This window comes from Girardinichthys multiradiatus, chromosome 15 (genome assembly GCF_021462225.1).
Source record: "Girardinichthys multiradiatus isolate DD_20200921_A chromosome 15, DD_fGirMul_XY1, whole genome shotgun sequence".
In the NCBI taxonomy this organism is placed as follows: Eukaryota; Metazoa; Chordata; class Actinopteri; order Cyprinodontiformes; family Goodeidae; genus Girardinichthys; species Girardinichthys multiradiatus.
The window spans coordinates 25,857,561-25,882,034 of NC_061808.1; the positions used below are offsets into that span (position 1 = coordinate 25,857,561).

The 24,474-nt window shown below is 39.9% G+C and overlaps 1 protein-coding gene across 1 annotated transcript; it reads left to right on the forward strand.

The window, feature by feature from the left end:
- The first annotated feature begins 842 nt into the window (after window positions 1-842).
- Window positions 843-15,884, forward strand: fermt1 (FERM domain containing kindlin 1). The gene is made up of 16 exons (XM_047387057.1): window positions 843-995; window positions 2,376-2,529; window positions 6,278-6,375; window positions 9,342-9,477; window positions 9,596-9,736; window positions 10,844-11,027; window positions 11,102-11,204; window positions 11,341-11,448; window positions 12,699-12,830; window positions 13,008-13,057; window positions 13,357-13,481; window positions 13,851-13,957; window positions 14,077-14,301; window positions 14,393-14,517; window positions 14,604-14,745; window positions 14,857-15,884. Exons 2-16 carry the CDS (start codon window positions 2,379-2,381, stop codon window positions 15,028-15,030), a joined length of 2,001 nt encoding a protein of 666 aa, XP_047243013.1. The 5' UTR covers window positions 843-995; window positions 2,376-2,378; the 3' UTR covers window positions 15,031-15,884.
- Window positions 15,885-24,474: the final 8,590 nt, after the last annotated feature.

Sequence of the window (24,474 nt, forward strand, 5' to 3'; positions counted from 1 at the left end):
TTGAACAACTGTCAATTCAGCAGTCTTACAGTGTTTTTCTTCCCTGGTTCTCAAGGCACACTGCCCTGCATGTTTTAGACGGTTCCCTGGTTCAGCACACCTGATTTTAATTGATGGCTGATTAACAGGCTTTTGCCTGTGCAACCATCTGAAGCAGGTGTGCTTAAATCAGAGAGGTTTCTAAAACATGCAGGGCAGTGTGCCTTGAGAACCAGAGTTGAAAAACACTGAATTGTAGGCAATAACATGGCCATAACGTAGGACTTTGGGTCTTGCATAAGATTGAAATTTGCTTAGAAACTGAATTTTGGATTTTCATTTGGTGAAAGCCATAGTAGTCAATATTGGCTGTAACAAATGTTTGAAATGTATTGCTCACTGTGTTCTCATTTACAGCTATATAACACGAAATTTTCACTTTTGCAATGAATTACTGTACTAAAACGTTTTGATAACGTCATACATTTTCTAGTTTATCGAACTGCACCTTTGTATAACCTATACATGACTATGTTTTTACCACAGCGTGAGTTGTTAATTACACCGTATTCATTTCTACATATTAACTGAGGGCATTGATGTGCTTTAGCTAGAGTTTACGCGATATCAAGAGGATAAACGCATTTCCTCAAGCTCTGAAGCTTTCATATACCTGACTATTTGACTTTCATGAGGTTTTTGGAGTTCAAATGTATAATAATAATAAGTACACCACCATTACATTTCGTCTGGCTACATCGTGATTTTTACACAATCTCACCTGTGTGTTACTCAGTCCTTACCTGTGTTACTCATCTTGGTAACGTGTCTCTTTGGTCACTTCCTTCTACGTTTCCATCTTCTCTCGCTTCCTTACCTATCTCAACTGGGCGTGTTTTTTTTTTTTTTTGTGCTTTTTTTTTTTTTATTCCCGAGGGAACTTTTTACCTCCCGATTCATTTCGCGTGAAAGGAAAATTTCTAAGAATAGCTCACTGGCAGAAAACCTAAGTCAAGGTAAGAACGCTTTCACATTCAAAGTAACTTCGACGTAACCGCGTCGGGGATAACGTCCCCGTTATGAGTGGCAGAGAGTACCCAGCTGCGTGTGCTTAAAACGGGACCACTCTACCTGGAGCAACAGCTTCATCATAGGTGTCGTGAATCAGTTAGGCCAACAGAGGAGGAAGTACCTGCGTATTACTAGGATTCTAGTTTTTAAGCCCACTTAGGAACTTTATCATCTTCTGGGAATATTAAAATCGTTTATATGTTGTTGTACTGGCATCAAAATGTGTGATTAGCTGTAAAAGAAGGTCTCCTATGCTGGAAAGAGGGTGTTTATAATGTGTAGCTCTCTTTGTGTATAAAAACATTTTGTATTTGTTTTGTATATATTTCTTTTGAAAAAACAAAATATCTAATCGTTTAGTATTGGAAGTAAAGCAACATATCCATATATGTTACCAGAGTTTAGTTTTGCTCTTCTTCTGTTGCTGGTGCAACATTCTGGGTGCCAATTCATCATGCTCTAACACATCTCAACAAGTCTTCCCTCAGCAGGCTCACATTTTTAACTGTACCCTGCAGCTGCACACAATACCATACAGCAGCACAAAGATAATAGAGCAGGTTCATTAAATCTAGCCTCCTTGCAGCACAGTTTCACACAACACTCACATCCAGTGAGCTGTGTGGGACAAGAAGTAAACAAGTATTTTCTGATGATTACACCGTTTTAGGTTGAATTGTGTCGGTGTGTGTTATTTCAACGTATTTCAGACATCTGAGTAAGACAGCCTGGTGCAGTGTGGGCTGATTGTTGTTTTCCACATTCCCTCTTGCACCAGATTCATGTCCCTGCTCATCGCATTCCACAGTCGTGCCCTCTGGTCTCCTCCCCCATTCACCCCCCTCTACTTACAGGCTTCAGGTCTTTCATCTGTTCACTTTGTTTCTTTAAAAAAAAACAGTCAATTGTCCAGCAGATCTGTCCTATTTTGGAAAGGGGAGTTCTGCAGCCTCATCTCCTTGGTTGTGCCACCATGCTTGTATGTGACGCTGCTATTAAAAATGTATTGGCTGCTACAGTAGGAGTAGTTCAGGGGTCTGCAGTATCATTGCAGAGACAATGCAGTAGTGAGAAAGTTGTTTCACAAGAGGCTGGATACAGACTGTTTGCGTCAGTGATAATGTTGAGGAACATTAATCCACTGGCATGGGTTTGTACCCAAGATGTTTCCTAATGTTTCCTTACAAAATTGCTCAAGGAAAGACTCAACATACTTTAATAAGGTGAAAAACATTCGGCAATAGTGTCTCCATAATGATAAAAAGTCAACACCAAAGCACATAATCATGTTTTTTTCTGCAATTTTCCTGTCTCTTTATAACAAGGCCATGATCAAAGCTGCAGAGATTGGAGAAACATCATGGCAGCTGTCTGTGCATGTGGATCAGAAACAAGGGGACGAGTCCATGAAATTCAAACTCAGGGTGAAAGGGGACTTGCACATTGGAGGCGTCATGCTTAAGTTGGTGGAAAAAATCAGTAAGTCTCTAAAATCAATGAGAAGTTGCACTAGCTTTGTCATTATTATGCTTTATTTAATTTGTCTTATGTCTGCTGTTGCAACAGCTATGTTTGTCAAGCCACTCCCTTGTTTGCTCTGCATTTTTCCACACTGCTGTGCCATTGTTAAATCTCAACGCATCGGCATGTGCAGCCTTAGGGGGCAAAGTGTATTCAGAGCCTTATCTGATTTCTCCTTGGAGTCTTCCATAAACATGGTGGAGCTAGAAAACGTAATATGAGGGGATTTTATTTGTGAAGTGGCTCCAAAATCATGAGACATAAGTAGATGACTCAACAGCTTGTCATCAACAGATGGATTTCAGCCCTTTATTACAAGATGACATCAGGTAGACTCATTAAACCACACCACCTACACACCAGTGGATACAAGGAGTATTTATGTTTCTGTTTTAAAGTACAGCAAATCCGAATACTGAGCAGTTTTTTCAGATAAATTATTCCATGTCATCAGTCAAAGGGCTTGTAGGTAAGGACCATTGTAAAGACTATATGTTTTTATGTATAATAACTTGCTAAAGTATTGATTCCCCCAGCTTGTCATGTTACAACCACAAACTGCAGAGGTAGGAAAGCTTGTCAGAGTTAACGGGAAGATGGATGGAGCATAGTCATAGAAAACGTGTTAGAGGCTTCACCTTTTAGCAGGATAATGACCCTAACCTTATAGCAAGAGCTGAATGTATTAGATCCATGCATATTCCTGGTGCACACAAAGTCTATATGTAAATCCAGTTGAGGATCTGTGGCAAGACTGTCATAATCTGACTGTTTTATGTTTTTGGATTTTGTGTTCTATTTACTTTCTTTGCACAGCCAGGTTCTTCTCTTGCGTTATTTAAGTTCATTCAGGTTTATTAGATTCTTTCGGTTTAATTTTGTTACTTCCCTGGATTCCAGTGTTGGAAATGTTAGTTTATATTTCTATATAGATCCAGTTCCTACCTGTTTAGGCTCTTTTTGCAGTCGCATTGTTTCCTCCCAGCACTCCTGCTAATTACAGGTCCTTCTCAAAATATTAGCATATTGTGATAAAGTTCATTATTTTCCATAATGTCATGATGAAAATTTAACATTCATATATTTTAGATTCATTGCACACTAACTGAAATATTTCAGGTCTTTTATTGTCTTAATACGGATGATTTTGGCATACAGCTCATGAAAACCCAAAATTCCTATCTCACAAAATTAGCATATTTCATCCGACCAATAAAAGAAAAGTGTTTTTAATACAAAAACGTCAACCTTCAAATAATCATGTACAGTTATGCACTCAATACTTGGTCGGGAATCCTTTTGCAGAAATGACTGCTTCAATGCGGCGTGGCGGCAATCAGCCTGTGGCACTGCTGAGGTCTTATGGAGGCCCAGGATGCTTCGATAGCGGCCTTTAGCTCATCCAGAGTGTTGGGTCTTGAGTCTCTCAATGTTCTCTTCACAATATCCCACAGATTCTCTATGGGGTTCAGGTCAGGAGAGTTGGCAGGCCAATTGAACACATTGATACCATGGTCAGTAAACCATTTACCAGTGGTTTTGGCACTGTGAGCAGGTGCCAGGTCGTGCTGAAAAATGAAATCTTCATCTCCATAAAGCTTTTCAGCAGATGGAAGCATGAAGTGCTCCAAAATCTCCTGATAGCTAGCTGCATTGACCCTGCCCTTGATAAAACACAGTGGACCAACACCAGCAGCTGACACGGCACCCCAGACCATCACTGACTGTGGGTACTTGACACTGGACTTCTGGCATTTTGGCATTTCCTTCTCCCCAGTCTTCCCCCAGACTCTGGCACCTTGATTTCCGAATGACATGCAGAATTTGCTTTCATCCGAAAAAAGTACTTTGTACCACTGAGCAACAGTCCAGTGCTGCTTCTCTGTAGCCCAGGTCAGGCACTTCTGCCGCTGTTTCTGGTTCAAAAGTGGCTTGACCTGGGGAATGCGGCACCTGTAGCCCATTTCCTGCACACGCCTGTACACGGTGGCTCTGGATGTTTCTACTCCAGACTCAGTCCACTGCTTCCGCAGGTCCCCCAAGGTCTGGAATCGGCCCTTCTCCACAATCTTCCTCAGGGTCCGGTCACTTCTTCTCGTTGTGCAGTGTTTTCTGCCACACTTTTTCCTTCCCACAGACTTCCCACTGAGGTGCCTTGATACAGCACTCTGGGAACAGCCTATTCGTTCAGAAATTTCTTTCTGTGTCTTACCCTCTTGCTTGAGGGTGTCAATAGTGGTCTTCTGGACAGCAGTCAGGTCGGCAGTCTTACCCATGATTGGGGTTTTGAGTGATGAACCAGGCTGGGAGTTTTAAAGGCCTCAGGAATCTTTTGCAGGTGTTTAGAGTTAACTCGTTGATTCAGATGATTAGGTTCATAGCTCGTTTAGAGACCCTTTTAATGATATGCTAATTTTGTGAGATAGACATTTTGGGTTTTCATGAGCTGTATGCCAAAATCATCCGTATTAAGACAATAAAAGACCTGAAATGTTTCAGTTAGTGTGCAATGAATCTAAAATATATGAATGTTAAATTTTCATCATGACATTATGGAAAATAATTAACTTTATCACAATATGCTAATATTTTGAGAAGGACCTGTAGTTTTATAGTCACACTCCCTCAGTATTCCTCAGTCTCCCTTCCACCAGCTGCACCTGATTCTCTCCCTGATTATCCTCCTCAGTTCATTGGTTCATACTCCACTTTCCTCAGTATTTAAACTCTGTGTTTTATTGTTTGCAACCGGTTCCTATTGATATCTGTTCTGAATGCTGCCTTGTGTTTTCCCTGCCATGTTTCATGTCTAGCCATTTTGTAAGTCTTTTGTTTATTATTAAAAACTACTTCTCTACTCACCATGCGGCTCCCTTGCTCTGTTCTGGACTTTGGTCTGACCCAAAACCAGCTCAGCATGACAATGACTTGAAAGATGGTTTTCACATATGCTTTTCTGCTTAACTGGTTGAGCAAAACTTAGATGTGCAAACCTGGTAGCGACGAACAATAGACTGTAATTCCAGCAAAATGTGGTTCTACAAAACACTGGTTGATTACAAATACACAGCATATTTTTCTTATTTTAATTTGCTGAAAAAAAATAATTATGTATCCCTTTACTCCAACTTCACAAATATGTGTTACTTTACTTACTTATTTTTAAAACACCTTAAGACAACCGCAGCTGCAACAAAGTGCTGCACATATAAAATTGAGGAAATCTTAAAACATAAAATAAAGAAAGAATGATAAGAGCAAACAACTGAAAACAATAAGCTCAATAAAAACGGAACAAAGTCTCAGGCCCAGTCAAAAGCCAATGAATAAAAATGTGTTTTTAGAAGAGTTTTAAAAGTGGACAGTAAGGTGGCTCGTCTGATATGCAAAGGGAGATCAGTCCGTAAACCAGGTGCTTCAACACTTGTGTTGGTCTATTACATAAAATCCAATTAAAGCACGTTGATATTTTGTAAACTGCTGAAATTGAAACGCTCTCGTGGTATGAGTAATTTTGCAAACCATTGTTTATAAACATAGCCCTGTTTTGGTTTTTACTAAGCTAACAAATAAATTGAACTACCAAACTGAATCACTTAACCCTCATAGATAGAAAAGATAAAGGGCTTTTAGACCCTAGATGTGATTCTGCAAATAGAAGTTGTATGAAAGTAAGATTCATTTTATTTTATGTGTTTGCCTACAGAGGCTGAGCAGGACTGGTCCGATCATGCACTGTGGTGGGAACAGAGGAAATGCTGGCTGCTCAAAACTCACTGGACGTTGGACAAATATGGGGTTCAGGTAAACCGAATACAAGCCTGAATTAGATGTTTTGGACTCATAACAAGTTACAGTTCTCGCAGTTTCCCTAGAGTGTATGCAAGGAGTTAGAGAGCTATTTCCATGGAAATGGCTCTTTAGTCAAGGAATAATGGATAAATCCTCTGTGCTACCAGGCTTGAAAGTTGTGGAGCTGTTATTTATAGCTGATCTTGGAGGCTACTAAACAAAATCACATCCAATTTCAGTCTGATGACTCATTTATAACTATGTCTAATGGAGCAAGAACCATCTAGTGTTGTTGATATGTATATACCTAATCTTTTACAGTGATTGTTTGTTAAATAGTGCACATAAATGGAAAATAGAATGTTTAGGAGGTTTTGTGCATGGCAAAACCAGATTAAACATTATTCCAAAATGAAATACTCGTACTCCTACTCATTGTCTTCGGCTTCATCCAGGATCGGGCTGCGAGGGGAGCAGACTAAGTAGAGATGCCCAGACTTTCCTCTCCCCAGCCAAGAGACATAGTCCCTCCAGCGTGTCCTGGGCCGTCCACTGGGGAGAACAAAGGAATGTGATCCCCCTGTAGTTGGAACACCCCTCCGGTCCCTCTTCTTGTGACGGGGGACCACCACCCCGGTCTGCCAGTCCACTCACCACCAGGTGGTGTTCGGTGGACAGCTTAACCCCTCTCTTCATCCAAGTGTTCTAGACGTGTGGTCTAAGACGCACAAGACTACAAAGTCGATCATCGACCTCCTGCCCAGGGTGTCCTGGTGCCAAATGCCTTGATGAACACCCTTATGCCTGAACATGGTGTTTATTATGGACAATCCGTGACTGGCACAGAAGTGCAATAATGCAACACCTCTGGTTCAGATCAGGGAGGCCATTACTGCCAATAACACCCCTCCAGGTGTCACTGTCGTTTCCCATGTGAGCGTTGAAGTTCCCCAGCAGAATGACGGAGTCCCCGAAAGGGGCACTATCCAGCACCCCCGACAGGGATGCCAAAAACGACTGTCAGAGACCTGTCCCGACCCAAAGGTGCAGGCAGGTGCGTCTTTAGACCTGGTCTTGTTTTCTGAATAGCCCCGGCCTTCTTGATAGAAGAAATTTAGAAGAATAAAAAAGATGCAGCCACAAAATGTTATTGTACTTCACATTTTTATTTAAAAACAATCAGTTTTTTTTTTTTCAATTGTGTTCCATAAAATCACCTCCCATTCCACTTAACCTGACCGTTAGTTAAAAGGAGACGACACAAAATACTTATTGGCACACTCGCGGCACCGCAAACGCGCAAATACAGCCAGAGACGGACTTCATTCTGGAGAAGTCCAAAGCAGCAATTCACTGCAGGGCTGTCGACCTGCCTCGTTCATTACCTGAAAAGTTACACTGAGCGTCTCGAACAGGGCTCATTTCAGAGCAACTGCGGAGCCAACTGGAGAGTGTGAGCCTGGTGCGTGTGTGTGTGTGTACAGGAACAGGTGGAAGTAGAGCGGTTTTAACTGTACCCTGGCGAAGATAGCGATAAAACCTGCATGCTGACTCAGAATGGGCTAATTGTCAGTTACAGCTAATCACCCAGCAAGACATGAGGTGGAGGTTCACTCTAATGAGCATCATCAGGGTCATGATGAGGAATAGAGAGCAGAGGGACTTTCACCTGAGCTACAGGTAAAGTTAAATGATCTGTCTGTCATAGAAAACAGCAGCAACCTTCTCTTTGAGCTTCCTGCTGGATTTGCATAATGAAGTGAAAATATCTGGTCCTTTACTTCAGTCAAAATAAAAATATTTAATCCTAACGTAGCTGAACACATTAAAAGTCTTTCAGATCAACACAATGCATCTCATTGCAGCAGCCAGTTCTACATTTAGACAGAAAAAAGTGTTGCTCAATAAACCAGGAAAATATCTCCTGGTGCCAAAAAGAGAAAGAAATCAATAGAAAGTGCAAAAGTAAGCCTCCCTTTTCTCTTTCATATCTTGTGTGCTGATTCTAAACATACAGCTCTGGGTTTAAAGATACAGTATAATTAAGAAATAAATCATAGCATGTAATCGAGGTGGACCATTAATTAGTTAACTATTTTATTTTTCTTAATTACACGTGTAATATTATATAAACTAAACAAATTAAACAAGGATACATTTTTTTCTGAAGGTGAGACATACATACCATATGTATACAGTTATTAATAACTGTAATATTAGTACTGATAAGGTCCAGGATGAGGCTCTATGCTCTATTTTAAACACCTCAACTTAACACACTTTCCTCTCAGTGTTTAATAGTAAGAACTGCACTAATGTCTCACATGCTCAGTGCAGGACAAAAGACTGTGTTGTAAAATGTTTCATTTATTATTTTTGGCAGGCCAAATTTCTTTAGAAGTGGAATGAAAGACTAAAAAGATGGCGGTAAAACAGAACAGGTTCCTAAAAGAAGGAACAATTTTAATAAAATGTTTTGAAAGCTCTTGGCATAATTAAAATAAATGTATTTAGGATTTTACCATTTGACTAAGATTGAAGAAAATCAACTTTATGCCACTTTTCTTTTTTGAAATGTAAGAATAAAGACAATGGAGCCTTAAGAGTGGGACACTGAGAATGTCACGTTTAAAAAGGTAATTTATGTAGATGACAAAAGAAGCACATTTATCTGGCCCATAGTAAACATCTCTGAGTTTAAGAAAACGTTTTGTCAGCAAAAATTCAGATTACGTTTTTTTTCTAAATACCTCAAAATGTGTCATTATTTGCTTCAGCAAAATGGTTTTTCATCAGTCTGAAACTTTCTCCTTATCCTTCATTCAGCTTCTAACAAAAAGAAAAAACAAGTAAAATTGTTAACTGGGGGGCGACAAGCAAACCCACCCCAGCCCGTGGCCAAAATGAAATGCAATAAATAAAAATAGTGGAGAAAAGTTTGTTTTTTTATCTAAACCTTGTATAACTTATCTCCACAGGCTGATGCTGACCTGCGCTACACTCCCCAGCACAAACCACTGTTGCTACAGCTACCTAATATGAAAACCATCAGAATGACAGTCTGCTTCTCCAGTATGGTGTTCAAGGCGGTGGATGAAATCTGCAGAGTTCTCAGTTAGTTTATGCGGTCCCTGAACATGGGATTTTTCTGTCCTACAAAAAAATTAGGACACATCCTGCTTTGCATATTCTTCCTGATCACTCACAACTTCTCTTCTTTGCACCATTATAGACATTAGAAGATCAGAGGAACTCTCTCTGCTGAAGCCTCCTTATGATTCCTCCAAGAGGAAAAAGAAGAAAGACAAGAACTTGCCTCAGGAGGACATCTGGGACATATGGGACTCGCTTAACGTGGGACAGGGAGGAACAGGTACTTAAAAATGTATTTACTAGAACTAAAGCAAGGCCTTCACTGCACACTAGGTTTGGGGGAAACCCTAGTGATTAGACTAGAAAGTGTGAAACAATGTGAAAGCAGTAATCTCTAAAGAAGATTTTTCTTTTATGTCAAAACTGAGTGTGATAAATGGATATTTAAATCCTGTGAATGTGGAAAAGGTTGACTAAAAGTTGGGCTGAATGATTTGATGCTCAAATGGCTAAATTCAGACATTACTGATTCACAGATTTTATGTTTTATAAATAGTTCATGCACTGAGAATCATCAATGACCACAATTTGGTTTGTAAAGGCCTCAGAATGTCTATCATTTCTAAATTCAGATACTGTAGAGCATTGAACATCTCCTGAAACACTGTTCAATCCGTCATTCACGAATGGACCGAGTAAAGTACAACTGCAAACCTACAAAGACATGGCCATCAAACTAAACTGATAGTCCATGCAAAGAGGGCAATAATCAGAGAAGCAATCAAGACGTCCATGGTCCCTCCAGGGGAGCTACAGAGCTCCATAGCTCAGTTTGGAGAATCTGTCTACTAGCTACGTACTCGTCACATCTGGTCGTTATGGAAGAGTGGCAAGAAGAATGTCCATGTTAACAAAGCCATAAGAAGTCCAGTTTGCCACAAGGCATGTAAACATGTGGAAGAAGGTGCTCTGATTGGAAGAGACCAAAACCTAACATTCAAAACACTTTGCATGGAGGGAAACTGCACAGCACCCTGTACAAACTGAACCCACATTGAAACATGGTAGTGGCAGCATCATGCTATGAGGATGCTTTTGTTCAGCTTGGACAGGGAAGCTGATCAGAGTTGAAGGTGTAATGTTAGAATGTAAAGCTTCAAATCTGAAAGAAGCACCTGTTATGACATTTAATTTCTGTCACCTTTAGATTGCCATCGTGTCTTGTGCCGTCAATGTCAAATGTTTGGTCTCGGTGTTGCTTTTTCATCACAGACTTTGTTTTCATTTCTGCTTACCTCCCACAGGTAGTTAATCCAGTTAAGTTAAATCTTATTTTATTTTCCACAATTTCGTTGTGATTATTAACCCTGAATTATCCTCAAACAAGGCCCTATATACAACAAGACAATGACAGCAACCTATGACCCGGAGAATGGGATGCCCATGTCTGCCACCAGCCTTTGGTTTGGAGAAAACCCCTTAGCTGAGTCTCAGCCAAACCTACCCCCTACAGAGCTAGGCAAGATGTACCATCCGCTGTCGCTTGTGGACAAAGCAACCAACATCGCAGGGTAAAATCAGAAACCCTTCAGCTCGTCTTATCAGTATATTTATCCCCAGATCATCTGACTCTTTGTTGTGACAGGTGGCTTGACTCGTCTCGTTCACTCATGGAGCAAGACATTCAGGATGATGACAAGCTGTTACTTCGCTTCAAGTACAATGTCTTCTTTGATCTCAACCCTAAAGTAAGATGGTATATTCCATTGGGGGCAAAAAATATACGTTTCATTTAGGAAATTCCCTGAAACAAAACATGAGCTGTCTTAGCTAGAGTTTCTACATCTAAAGTTGATTGTCCTCTGCATATTTCTTGTATTTCAGTACGACGCTGTCAGGATAACCCAGCTGTACGAACAGGCCCGGTGGTCCATCCTGCTGGAGGAGATCGACTGCACAGACGAAGAAATGCTGATGTTTGCTTCTTTACAGGTGAAACTGATGCCAACACAGTCATGACAGTTAAAGCACAACTTGGTAAAATAGCAGATTTAGATGGATGTATATTCTCTTGTGAATAATAAAATCCCAAATTATAAATAAATACTATTTTGCACAAATAAACATTCCGTTCATAATTTAGCAAATACAAAGTGCTTCTTGTTTTATACGTATCTATAGTTCTTGAAAACGTACTTGTTTAAGATTATTTAGAAGTAATTTCTTACTTGACCCCCTTTTACCTTATATGCTCTATCCTTTATAAGTACAAATCACCCCCATTTCTTACAAAACAATCATCTTAAAGTGGTTGATGAAATGCAGCCTACAGTTCCTTGCAAAAGTATTCATACTCCTCGATCATCTATGTTTTTAATTGGATCAACTGCACTTGGTTGCAGTTGATTTTATTTAGAGGTATCAGAGTAAAGGGCACTGACAAACATTAAGATTTGTATTTGTAAAAAAAAAAAAAAAAAATTAAAACTATATATTTTCATTTCATGCAACATTTAGAACCTCTTGTTTAATTCAGGTAAACTTGTGAAAGAGATTAAAACCTGGGTTGTAAAAAAAAAAGGAATATGAATAAAACTTAATAAATTTACATTGAACAACCTATTAACATGTCATTTACATTGCAGGAACTGCTGTTAAACACTGCTCCTACAGGATAAAAAGGATTAAAGCCCAGTTTCATGCTAGTTTATAATCATGGTTCTTTGGGGCTACAGTAAATCGGAATTAATTTGTTTGGAGCACGTTATTTTTATGTGTTTAAGCTCAGAATGGAGGATACTGGGTCTGGTATCTAAATACACAAATAGACCTGTCAGGACATGAGGAAAATCCCACTCTGTGTGGGAAGATAAGAGAGAGAGATCAGAAAAGAGACAGAGGAAGAAGGACTAACCAAACCTATAAATTCTAACTCCCCCACAAAAAAACTTAACGAATCTAATAACTACCTTTTATGTTTTAGAACTAATCTTCCTCTTAAACAAATTTCAGCCATCCTGGACTTTTATTTTAAGGCAGAGATTAAGAAATCACAGTGAATCTGAAGGAGTGTCTCTTTACCTACAGACTAGTGCAAAGACTGGTATGGAGGGCTGTGTCTCTGACTCATGCCAGTCTTTTTTCATCGCTACATTTGTCCAGTTTGAGAACTTCCTAAGGACTTTGCAAATGAGAGATCTTTGCTCTTCCATTTTTCTAACCAAAACGAATTTTTTTCTCAGTATCACATTTGCAAACTAACCATGTCAAGTGAGCCCCTGGAAAACTCCAGTGAGCCAGAGATCGATGAAGTAGAGGCTGCCCTGTCTAACCTGGAGGTGATACTCGAAGCCGGACATGCAGACAGAATTCTGGTAAATTTATTTTTGGGAACAATCGATCACTGGAGTCACAGCCAAGTGAAAACTTTAGCCTTAAGATTAGTTGCAGCAGAATACCTGATTTTGGGTTGCTATTAGTAGGCACGACTTTACTAATTTATCCCATGATGATGTAAGAGATTGACTGAATGTTGTTTTTCTTGCCTCCAGGAGGACATTACAGACATTCCAGAGCTGGCAGACACCCTTCGGCTATTCAAGTAAAAATTCCTTTTACACATGATTATCGAGGCTTGGTTGTCTGCCACTACCATTTTTCTCTTTCTCTGTGTTAAGACATTTCCATGTGAAGTACAGCTAGCCTAATTCATTTTCCCTAAAAATGCTATTATCAAAAGATCATAAACTTATTGCGGAGACAATATCAGTGAAGTGCATGACTTGGGTTGTTGTTTTAACAAATTCAGTGGCTTTCAGACCTCTTGGGTAAATATTCTGCAGAAGCACTGAACTGTTCATGTTGTTTGGGTTACATTGATTTGTGTGTGTGTCAAAACAGGCCCAAAAAGTTGACCTTGCGGTCATACAAAGACTACTGGTTCGTTTTCAAGGACACCACTATCTCTTATTTTAAGAACAAGGAAGCCTCCAGCGGAGAGCCAATCGAGCAGTTGCACCTCCGAGGTCAGTGGCTGAAAGAATTAAAAACTAAATTATCAGTGTTTTGCCCATTTAGTGACATTAGACATTAAACAACAAACTTTGTCACAAGTCATGTAGGTCACACTGCAAACGTGGAAAGGGTGCTCTGGCCAGATAAGATCAAAACTACACTTTTAGGGCTACATGCAAAATGCTATTTGTGTAAGAAAAAAATTTTTTGTTCAAATAACCTTGAACACACCAGCCCTAGGTGACACAGTTGTGGCAGCATCGTTGGGTTGAATCTCTTCAGCAGAGACAAATAAATTTGTCAGACTTGATGGGAGGAGCTAAATGAGAACATTGCTTTTGCTCTTAACTGAATTACAACATTTGACCCTAAATTAACAGGATGTGAAGTGGTCCCAGATGTCAATGTTACAGACAAGAAATTCGGCATCAAGCTCCTGCTCCCAGTTGCTGACGGGATGAATGAAGTGTACATCCGATGTGATAATGTAAAAGCCCACTTTGTTTCCCAAGTTTTTTTTACTGTATCTATTTTAATTCCCTATTATCATTATTTTGGGCCAGATTTTCATGCAAGTATCTGTGAACATTCTTCTCTCCGGTGTAGGAAACACAGTATGCAAAGTGGAAAGCTGCATGTATTCTAGCCTCTAAAGGCAAGACGATGGCCTACAGTTCCTATAAGACAGAAGTGAAAAACATCCAGTCTTTTTTGCAAATGAAGAGCCTGGCGCCCCCTCCTGGTCAGGCAGCTCCAGACCTTGATGCCATGGAAATGAATGCTGAATGTTTCGTTTCCCCTCGCTACGGGAAAAAGTACAAGACCAAGCAGGTTTGCTTGACAGATGCCTCAGATATATCTGTTTTCACCAGCAACTATGCTAAATATAATTGCTAAATCTGCTTCTCATGGTTGCATCTAGCTGACTGCACGGATCCTGGAAGCCCACCATAATATAGCAAAGCTGTCTTTGATGGAGGCCAAGATGCGATTTATCCAGGCCTGGCAGTCACTTCCAGAGTTTGGCATTAACTACTATATTGTCAGGTAGAGTGCCGATATTTTGGTACCATGCAGCTGTCATCACATTTGATCAACATATTTAGAAGATTCTATATATATTTGCTTTTCAGATTCAAAGGTAGCAAGAAGGATGAAATTCTTGGGATTTCATATAACCGCATGATTCGTATTGACATGTCATCTGGCTTGCCTGTCACCACATGGAGGTTCGCCAACATGAAGCAGTGGAACGTCAACTGGGAAATAAGACAGGTGAGAGATCAGTCCTCATATAGAAATATATATTTTTGGTGTATTTATCCCCAAACAACACTGCTTCACAGAATTAAAAAAAAATCCTCAATATGTTGTATGTGACTTCAGGTGACCATTGAATTTGACCAGAATGTGACAATAGCTTTCTGCTGTGTAAGCTGCGACTGCAAGGTGGTCCACGAGTTCATTGGTGGTTATATCTTCCTCTCCACACGATCAAAAGACCAGAATGAAACACTTGACGAAGAACTGTTCCTTAAACTTACTGGAGGCCAAGAATGAACAAAGAAATATACGACTGTCCATTTTGTACTGATCTTCTTGCTCATACTAGCATTAAGCTGCAAAAGAAAATGAACAGTAGGGCACCGTCATTGAAACACATTTTCCTTTACAGAACCATATCACGATTTGTTATTACTTTTGTCATTTATGCACAAAATGATGACGTTGATGTAAATATGTAGTTAGGATTGTCTTTTTAAAACATGGATGAGCTGATATGTGCGAGAAGCTAACTTTTTTTGTCAAATAGACGCATTTCTCTGAATATAGTGTCACAAAATGTAAAGAATTACACTGCTTTTAATCAAATTAGTTGTGTTTTGGTTATAGAGGATCCAAATGCAGGCTAAACCAGAGGCAGAAAGATTCAGGGAAGAGTCTTTTAATGATAAAATAAACAGGACTTACAGTAATGTCCCGAAGGGAACAGGACAAGGTACCAGCATGAAAAAACAGCGAGGGAAATGGAGCAACAGAGAGAAGCACATGAAGAAAGCTAAATACAAAGAATGGGCTGATATAGAGACACCTGCTAACAATAGCAAACAGAGAAATGAACTGCAGAAGAAAATCACAACAAGGAAATTATCAGAATACAAACAGTAAAGAAATTCACAACCATACACTTCAGGATTGTGACAGAATTGTGTTTTATTCTTGTTCAAAATGTGTGTAATTCATTTTAAGCCTGAATTTTGTTGAACTATGTTTACAATGTTGTAATATAAAAAGTCCTGTACCATGTACTTCTAAACAGTCAATTTTTCACATTATTTCTCTCACTATACAGTTGAAACCAGATATTGATGTACACTGTACTGTGTGTCTGACATTAAATCAGAATAAACTTCTGTTTTGTGTTGGTTAGGATTACCAAACTTATGTCTATTTGATAGATGCAGGAATAATAAGAGAGAATTATTTTTAAATTACTTCAAATTAAGAATTCAACATACGTTCCCTTAATTTTTAGTAGCACCGCACTAAATTGTGTGACTTGGGTCAAATGTTTTGGGTTTCCTTCCGCATGTTTCTCACAATTCAAAATATTGAAATGCACACAACATTATGGGTGACATACCAGAGTTCAAAAGAGGACAAATTGTTGGTGCATCTGTGACCAAGACAGCAAGTCTTTGTGATGTATCAAGAGCCACGGTATCCAGGGTAATGTCAGCATACCACCAAGAAGGACAAACCACATCCAACAGGATTAACTGTGGACGCAAGAGGAAGCTTTCTGAAAGGGATGTTCGGGTGCTAACCCGGATTGTATCCAAAAAACATAAAACCACGGCTGCCCAAATCACGGCAGAATTAAATGTGCACCTCAACTCTCCTGTTTCCACCAGAAATGTCCGTCGGGAGCTAAACAGGTTCAATATACACAGCCGGGCTGCTATAGCCAAACCTTTGGTCACTCATGCCAATGCCAAACGTCGGTTTCAATGGTGCAAGGAGCGCAAATCTTGGGCTGTGGACAATGTGAAACATGTATTGTTCTCTGATGAGTCCACCTTTACTGTTTTCCCCACATCCAAGAGAGTTACGGTGTGGAGAAGCCCCAAAGAAGCGTACCACCCAGACTGTTGCATGCCCAGAGTGAAGCATGGAGGTGGATCAGTGATGGTTTGGGCTGCCATATCATGGCATTCCCTTGGCCCAATACTTGTGCTAGATTGGCGCGTCACTGCCAAGGACTACCGAACCATTCTTGAGGACCATGTGCATCCAATAGTTCAAACATTGCATCCTGAAGGTGGTGCTGTGTATCAGGATGACGATGCACCAATACACACAGCAAGACTGCTGAAAGATTGGTTTGATGAACATGAAAGTGAAGTTGAACATCTCCCATGGCCTGCACAGTCACCAGATCTAAATATTACTGAGCCACTTTGGGGTGTTTTGGAGGAGCGAGTCAGGAAACGTTTTCCTCCACCAGTATCACGTAGTGACCTGGCCACTATCCTGCAAGAAGAATGGCTTAAAATCCCTTTGACCACTGTGCAGGACTTGTATATGTCATTCCCAAGACAAATTGATGCTGTATTGGCCACAAAAGGAGGCCCTACACCATACTAATAAAGTATTGTGGTCTAAAACCAGGTGTTTCAGTTTCATTGTCCAACCCCTGTATATTCAGTGCTACTGTCTATTTGGAAGACCTGTTTGTGCACAAGCTTTAACTTGCTGATTGAAGTTGCTTCGTTATTTTCATGTAATGTTCTGTCCTGGTAATTCTATCTGTTTTGTGTAGTGCAACAGTCCATCCTGCTTCAAAACATCTCCACAGCATGATGCTGCCACTTCCAATATTCCCATCTGGGGTGGTGTGAACAGGCTTGCCAACTTCCCCCTCTGTCTTAGTTGCAGTGGTCATTATGGCCAAACAGTTTTATAGTTTTATCACATCACAGGACAGGTCTCCAAAAATTAAAATAAGGTCTTTGTCCTTGAGTACACATGCAAACTATAATCTGGCTTTTCATGTTGCATTCGGGGTAAAGGCTTCCCTCTTGAGTGGGATCAGGCACATTCAAGGTGGATGATGAATCTTGCTTTTGTTTTGGGGTTGATACACACACGTTTAGCACCAAAACACATTCGTCACTAGGACACAGAACCCGTCTCCTTTCTGAAAGTTATAATAGCTGGACATTCCTGTGATATTTATACTTGTATAAAATTGAGAGATCAGATGACTATGGCACCTTCAGGCATCTAGTAATTAAACCCAAAGATGAACTAGACTTTTTCTTTCTACTCTCGGTGGAGGAGGACACTTTTCTCTGTCTCCTGCACCCTCCCATATCTGCCCTGCTTCAGCTCTGTGTCTTGTCTTTCTTTTTGGAGCCTCTTCTTGCATATCTTCCAAAATTTCGAGTTATGGATTTGGTCAGCTGGTCTCTCAATGCAATTGATCAAATTTTCTCGACGAGAAGACAGGTTGAAGGGGAACCCTTTTGTCCAGACAGGACATTTTTCTCCAGATACACGATGGACTCCTGGCAGAAGTGGAGGATGTCGAAGATGTGTACACAATTGGATGTTTGATAACAGGATTTCTGCTTTTTCTTCCCTTTTGTCAGGTGTTTTTCCCCAGGCCCTGAAAACAGCAATTATCAAACCTCTATTGAAAAAGAACAACTTGGACAAGCTGCTACTACAGAACTACAGGCCTATATCAAACCTCCCCTTCATCAGTAAAATTATTGAAAAAGCTGTGTTTCAGCAGTTAAACAACTTCCTAACAACGACCAACCGCTTCGATGTCTTCCAGTCAGGCTTCCTGCTCACCACAGTACAGAGACTGCTCTTGTCAAGGTGTTCAATGACATCCGTATAAATGCAGACTGTGGAAGAACCACAGTGCTGGTATTATTGGACCTTAGTGCAGCATTCGACACAGTTGATCACTCCATTTTATTAGAGCGCCTGGAAAACTGGGTCAGCCTTTCTGGTACAGCACTCAATTGGTTTAAATCCTACTTGAAGGACAGGGACTTTTTTGTGTCAGTAGGTAACTTTACATCAGAGACCACAAAAATCACGTGGCGTTCCCCAAGGATCCATCTTAGGGCCCCTCCTATTCAATATCTACATACTCAGATTTTAATAAACAACAACGTAAGTTATCATAACTATGCAGACGACACACAGCTATACGTTACGATGTCACCAGGTGACTATAAACCCATTCAAGTGCTGGGTAAATGCTTAGAAGAAACCAGTTCTTGGATGTGCCAAAACTTTCTTCAGTTGAATCAAAACAAAACTGAAGTAATAATCTTTGGACCAAAGGAAGAGCGTTTAAAAGTTAGCACACAGCTTCAGTTAATATGGCTAGAAACCACCAATCAGGTTTGAAACCTGGGCGTAGTGATGGACTCAGACCTGAACCTTCAGAGGCACATAAGGACAGTAACAAGGTCGGCCTTCTATCACCTAAAAACATCTCCAGGATTAAAGGACTAATGTCTCAGAAGGACCTTGAAAAACTAATTCATGCGTTCATTTTTAGTAGAAATGATTACTGAAACGGTGTCTTCACAGGTCTGGGTAAAAAGTCGATCAGACAGCTGCAGTTGATCCAGAACGCTGCTGCCCGCGTCCTCACTAGAACTAAGAAAGTGGAGCACATCACCCCGGTTCTAAAGTCCCTACACACTGGCTCCCTGTAGCTCAGAGAATAGACTTTAAAATACTTCTGTTAGTCTATAAATCACTGAATGGCTTAGCACCAAAATACATTACAGACTTGTTGTCAGTGTATCAACCACCCAGACCTCTCAGGTCTTCTGGCTCAAATCTACTCTGCAGAACCAGAACCAGAACCAAACATGGAGAAGCAGCTTTTAGTTCTTATGCTCCACTAATCTGGAATAAACTCCTAGAAAACTGTAAAAGCGCTGAAACCCTAAGTTGGTTTAAATCAAGGTTAAAAACTTATTTGTTTAGAGTGGCCTTTGAATGTGTCATCTAAACATTATTAGTTAAGTTTTCCGTACAATTTTCCTTTCATTTTCTTATCCATCATTCTATTCCCTTTATTTTATTTAATTACCTCTGTTGTTTGATTTTCTGTATCATTGTAATGTTTTCCTTATGTACTGTGCCTTGAATGCCTTGTTGTTGAAAAGTGCTATATAAACAAACTTGACTTGACTTTTTGGAGTTGGCGGTTACCTGGCATATTGAGAAATTCAAAAAATGCCAGCTGCTGTTCTGGCCATTGTAAGGCTGCCTGGCATGTATGATGCGATCTGCAGAGGGATCAACACTCAGACTGAGATGTTACGTGAGCTGAATCGCAGACTGGATGTGATCCTTACACAGAATCGCAGGCAGGTTGCGGTTCCTGGACTCAGGGGTGAAATGGGATAAATCTTGGAGAAAGTTGTTCGCTCGGATCTGGCGGAAAGGGACCAGGAATTTGGCTGTTTGGATTTGCCTTTGAGAAGCACCAGCGAAACTCTCAAGGCTGGCGGAAAATTAAGAGTCAGCATAACCCAAATAATTGTTGTTTTTTTTAATCTGGCTCCCCTGCACGGCCTTGATGGCTGGCTATCTTCAACTTCTCCAGAAAGTTATATAAACATGACGCTCTGCTCCCTCTGCCCCCTCCTTTCCCTGAGGACATCTGTGGACCTGCTCAGAACTTTGTGGCCAGTTGATGAACATCATCAAGGACAATGGCCTCTGTGACAGTGCTTCACGGACTTACTTTGCACACACTCACATGCACACACACACATGCTCAAAATAAACATATGCACCCCCTCACACCGCCTTCACCGGATCCCCTGCATGATGTTGTTTCGTATATACAGGTCCTTCTCAAAAAATTAGCATTTTGTGATAAAGTTCATTATTTTCTATAATGTAATGATGGAAATTTAATATTCATATATTTTAGATTCATTGCACACTAACTGAAATATTTCAAGTCTTTTATTGTCTTAATACGGATGATTTTGGCATACAGCTCATGAAAACCCAAAATTCCTATCTCACAAAATTAGCATATCATTAAAAGGGTCTCTAAACGAGCTATGAACCTAATCATCTGAATCAACGAGTTAACTCTAAACACCTGCAAAAGATTCCTGAGGCCTTTAAAACTCCCAGCCTGGTTCATCACTCAAAACCCCAATCATGGGTAAGACTGCCGACCTGACTGCTGTCCAGAAGGCCACTATTGACGCCCTCAAGCAAGAGGGTAAGACACAGAAAGAAATTTCTGAACGAATAGGCTGTTCCCAGAGTGCTGTATCAAGGCACCTCAGTGGGAAGTCTGTGGGAAGGAAAAGGTGTGGCAGAAAACGCTGCACAACGAGAAGAGGTGACCGGACCCTGAGGAAGATTGTGGAGAAGGGCCGATTCCAGACCTTGGGGGACCTGCAGAAGCAGTGGACTGAGTCTGGAGTAGAAACATCCAGAGCCACCGTGTACAGGCGTCTGCAGGAAATGGGCTACAGGTGCCGCATTCCCCAGACCTGGGCTACAGAGAAGCAGCACTGGACTGTTGCTCAGTGGTCCAAAGTACTTTTTTCGGATGAAAGCAAATTCTGCATGTCATTCGGAAATCAAGGTGCCAGAGTCTGGAGGAAGACTGGGGAGAAGGAAATGCCAAAATGCCAGAAGTCCAGTGTCAAGTACCCAGAGTCAGTGATGGTCTGGGGTGCCGTGTCAGCTGCTGGTGTTGGTCCACTGTGTTTTATCAAGGGCAGGGTCAATGCAGCTAGCTATCAGGAGATTTTGGAGCACTTCATGCTTCCATCTGCTGAAAAGCTTTATGGAGATGAAGATTTCATTTTTCAGCACGACCTGGCACCTGCTCACAGTGCCAAAACCACTGGTAAATGGTTTACTGACCATGGTATCACTGTGCTCAATTGGCCTGCCAACTCTCCTGACCTGAACCCCATAGAGAATCTGTGAGATATTGTGAAGAGAACGTTGAGAGACTCAAGACCCAACACTCTGGATGAGCTAAAGGCCGCTATCAAAGCATCCTGGGCCTCCATAAGACCTCAGCAGTGCCACAGGCTGATCTCCTCCATGCCACGCCGCATTGAAGCAGTCATTTCTGCAAAAGGATTCCCGACCAAGTATTGAGTGCATAACTGTACATGATTATTTGAAGGTTGACGTTTTTTGTATTAAAAACACTTTTCTTTTATTGGTCGGATGAAATATGCTAATTTTGTGAGATAGGAATTTTGGGTTTTCATGAGCTGTATGCCAAAATCATCCGTATTAAGACAATAAAAGACCTGAAATATTTCAGTTAGTGTGCAATGAATCTAAAATATATGAATGTTAAATTTTAATCATTACATTATAGAAAATAATGAACTTTATCACAATATGCTAATTCTTTGAGAAGGACCTGTATGTTGCTTCTTTGTGCTGAGGTTTTTTTTGCAATCTCAAACTGTATCCTGCTAAGGATAAAGTGTGAAATATGACTTTTCCCCCTCTTCTTACTTAATGTGGTCTCTTTTCTCATTTACCTAAAGGTGTGATTTCATTACTTTTCATAGATTTTCAAATTTCTCAGAAGGATTACCAGCGAAAGCCAAGTATTATTAGTATCTGAACATTTGGACTAAAACTGTTTTTACACCAATGACCAGAGAATCTTAGATTTCCTAAAAGGATTGTATTACAACTATATCATACCAGTGACAGCCAAACATTATTAGTATTTAAAAAGTTTGAAAAAACTAAAAATATTTTATACCAGTGACCCAGCTTATTTGAATGATGGGACCACAACTGCCTCATACCAGCGACCTCAAGGATTAATATTATAATTTTTCTTCTAGCACCGGATGAATTCCTGACCACAGAAGACTTAATGAGCTAATTACCTCTATTAGACAGATTGGATTAGAACCTGCTCTTACCAGTAAACTCCCAAGGATTATGTCATTTGATTTGTTTTTCTGTGTTTGATTTTCTGTATCATTGTAATGTTTTTCCTCATGTACAGCGCTTTGAGTGCCTTGTTGCTGAAAAGCGCTATATAAATAAACTTGAATTGACTACTGAGGTCCATTGTTCTCTTCCTGATATATTTGCTGATTTCTTTTGATTTTTCTGTTATATAAGGAAGCAGTATGTTTGAGGTGTGCCTCCTCTTCTAAATGAACCCACCATCATCATCTGGGCTTTCCCAAGTTGTTTAAAGCAGTGTTCATCAACCCTGGTCCTCAGCACACTGCCCTGTGTGATTTAGATGTTTCTCTGCTTAAACACACCTGATTCAGATGATTGCACTTCAGCCAAAGCCTGTTAATCAGCTGTCAATTAAATTCAGGTGTACTGAACCAGGGACACATCTGTAGGATGTAGGGCAGTGTGCCTTGAGGACCAGGGAAGAAAAACACTGGTTTAAAGTAATAGTGATCTTAGTTAATGGGAACTTTTGATTATTATTGTTGCATGACAAACTTGGGACCTATTAAACAAATTCCTGAAGCTTCAGCATAACAAACCAAGATGCAGTGATTTCCATGTGCTTTCCTGATCACCACCTTTGCTTTCAGCAAAACTTATTTAAACAATGAGTCCTCCGTCATGCAGCAATGATGCAAATTTGTGCATTTTGACTTGGACCAAAGTTCTTGAATTTGGAGCTGCCAGATGCTCTGTTCCGATTAATCTAATTCTTTCTGATAAATTTCAGTTCAGGTCATTTTTTGCATAGTATTGTGGTCTGTTTTTTGAGAGTATTAAAGTAGTTTCTATCTAGAGTAAGGTTGGTAGACGTCCTACCAGAGACAATATTGTGAAGTTAGTGCACTTACTTTACAAGATGTGTGTAAGCGCGCTTAACTGTCAGACAACAGTAGTCATCAACATGCAATCAATGAGCTGCCTTTATTTGAAAGAGGTTACTCAGGGTCTCCAGGAGCAGGGGTGCTCAGAGCATGGGCCACTGTTGTGTCTTCTAAACTATTGTAATAGTTTTTATATAATTTATATACATTTTATATAATTTATTACCAGCTAGCTGTTTCTGGGGAAGCGTCTTTTAGAGTTTCACCTTTTTTGAATACCTATTAAAAGTTTGTAGTGAAAATAAACCTTCAGCATGATTTCAAATTGCATATCCTGTGAATGTTTTGCAGAATCATGAGACACCAAATAAGTTTTTGTCCTGAATATAATCAGTTTGAATGTGTAGCAGACTTCAAAATCACTTGAGAGCTAAAAGTCAAAGTAACATTTTTAAGATGTTACAGTTATGGCATCTATATAATTTAATCTTGTGATTTATGTTGTTTATGTTTTAAATAGACATCAACTTGGTGTAAAATGGCACTTTTTTAATATGCAGGTGTACTTTTTATGGGGTAATAGGAAGCCATCTATAATTGTAATAGCCATGGTGCTTTCAAAACAACATTTACTGGTTGAGCGATGGGATTAGCAATCAGTTAATCTGAATTTAGAATGATTTGGTCATTTATCAACTCTGGCCATAAATGCATAATGCAGGCAGCATATGTCATATATAGTTAAAACTAGGAAATTCATAACAGTGGTATATTATGAGGCACTACAATTCACATCACAGATTAGTATGACCTTTTTAAATATACCATATAAAATCAATATTAAAGCCATCTCAGCATTATAAAACCAGTTTCAGCTACTGTATATTAGACAAATGTTAGAAATTAGATGCTATGAATTGTCTTAGCATTGTCTTAGCATTGTAATTGTAAGACAATTACAATGCTAAGACAATTACATTGTCTTACATTGTGTGAAAAATTGCAGTCTGCTCCTTCTTGCAGCTCTAACATATCCTTCTTTATTATTCCAAATAATAAATAAGTGTCCCAAAATGATTACAGTCTCAAAGTTTAATTTATTCTCAATACGCTATTGACATCAACAAAAATATACATCTATATAAGTTGT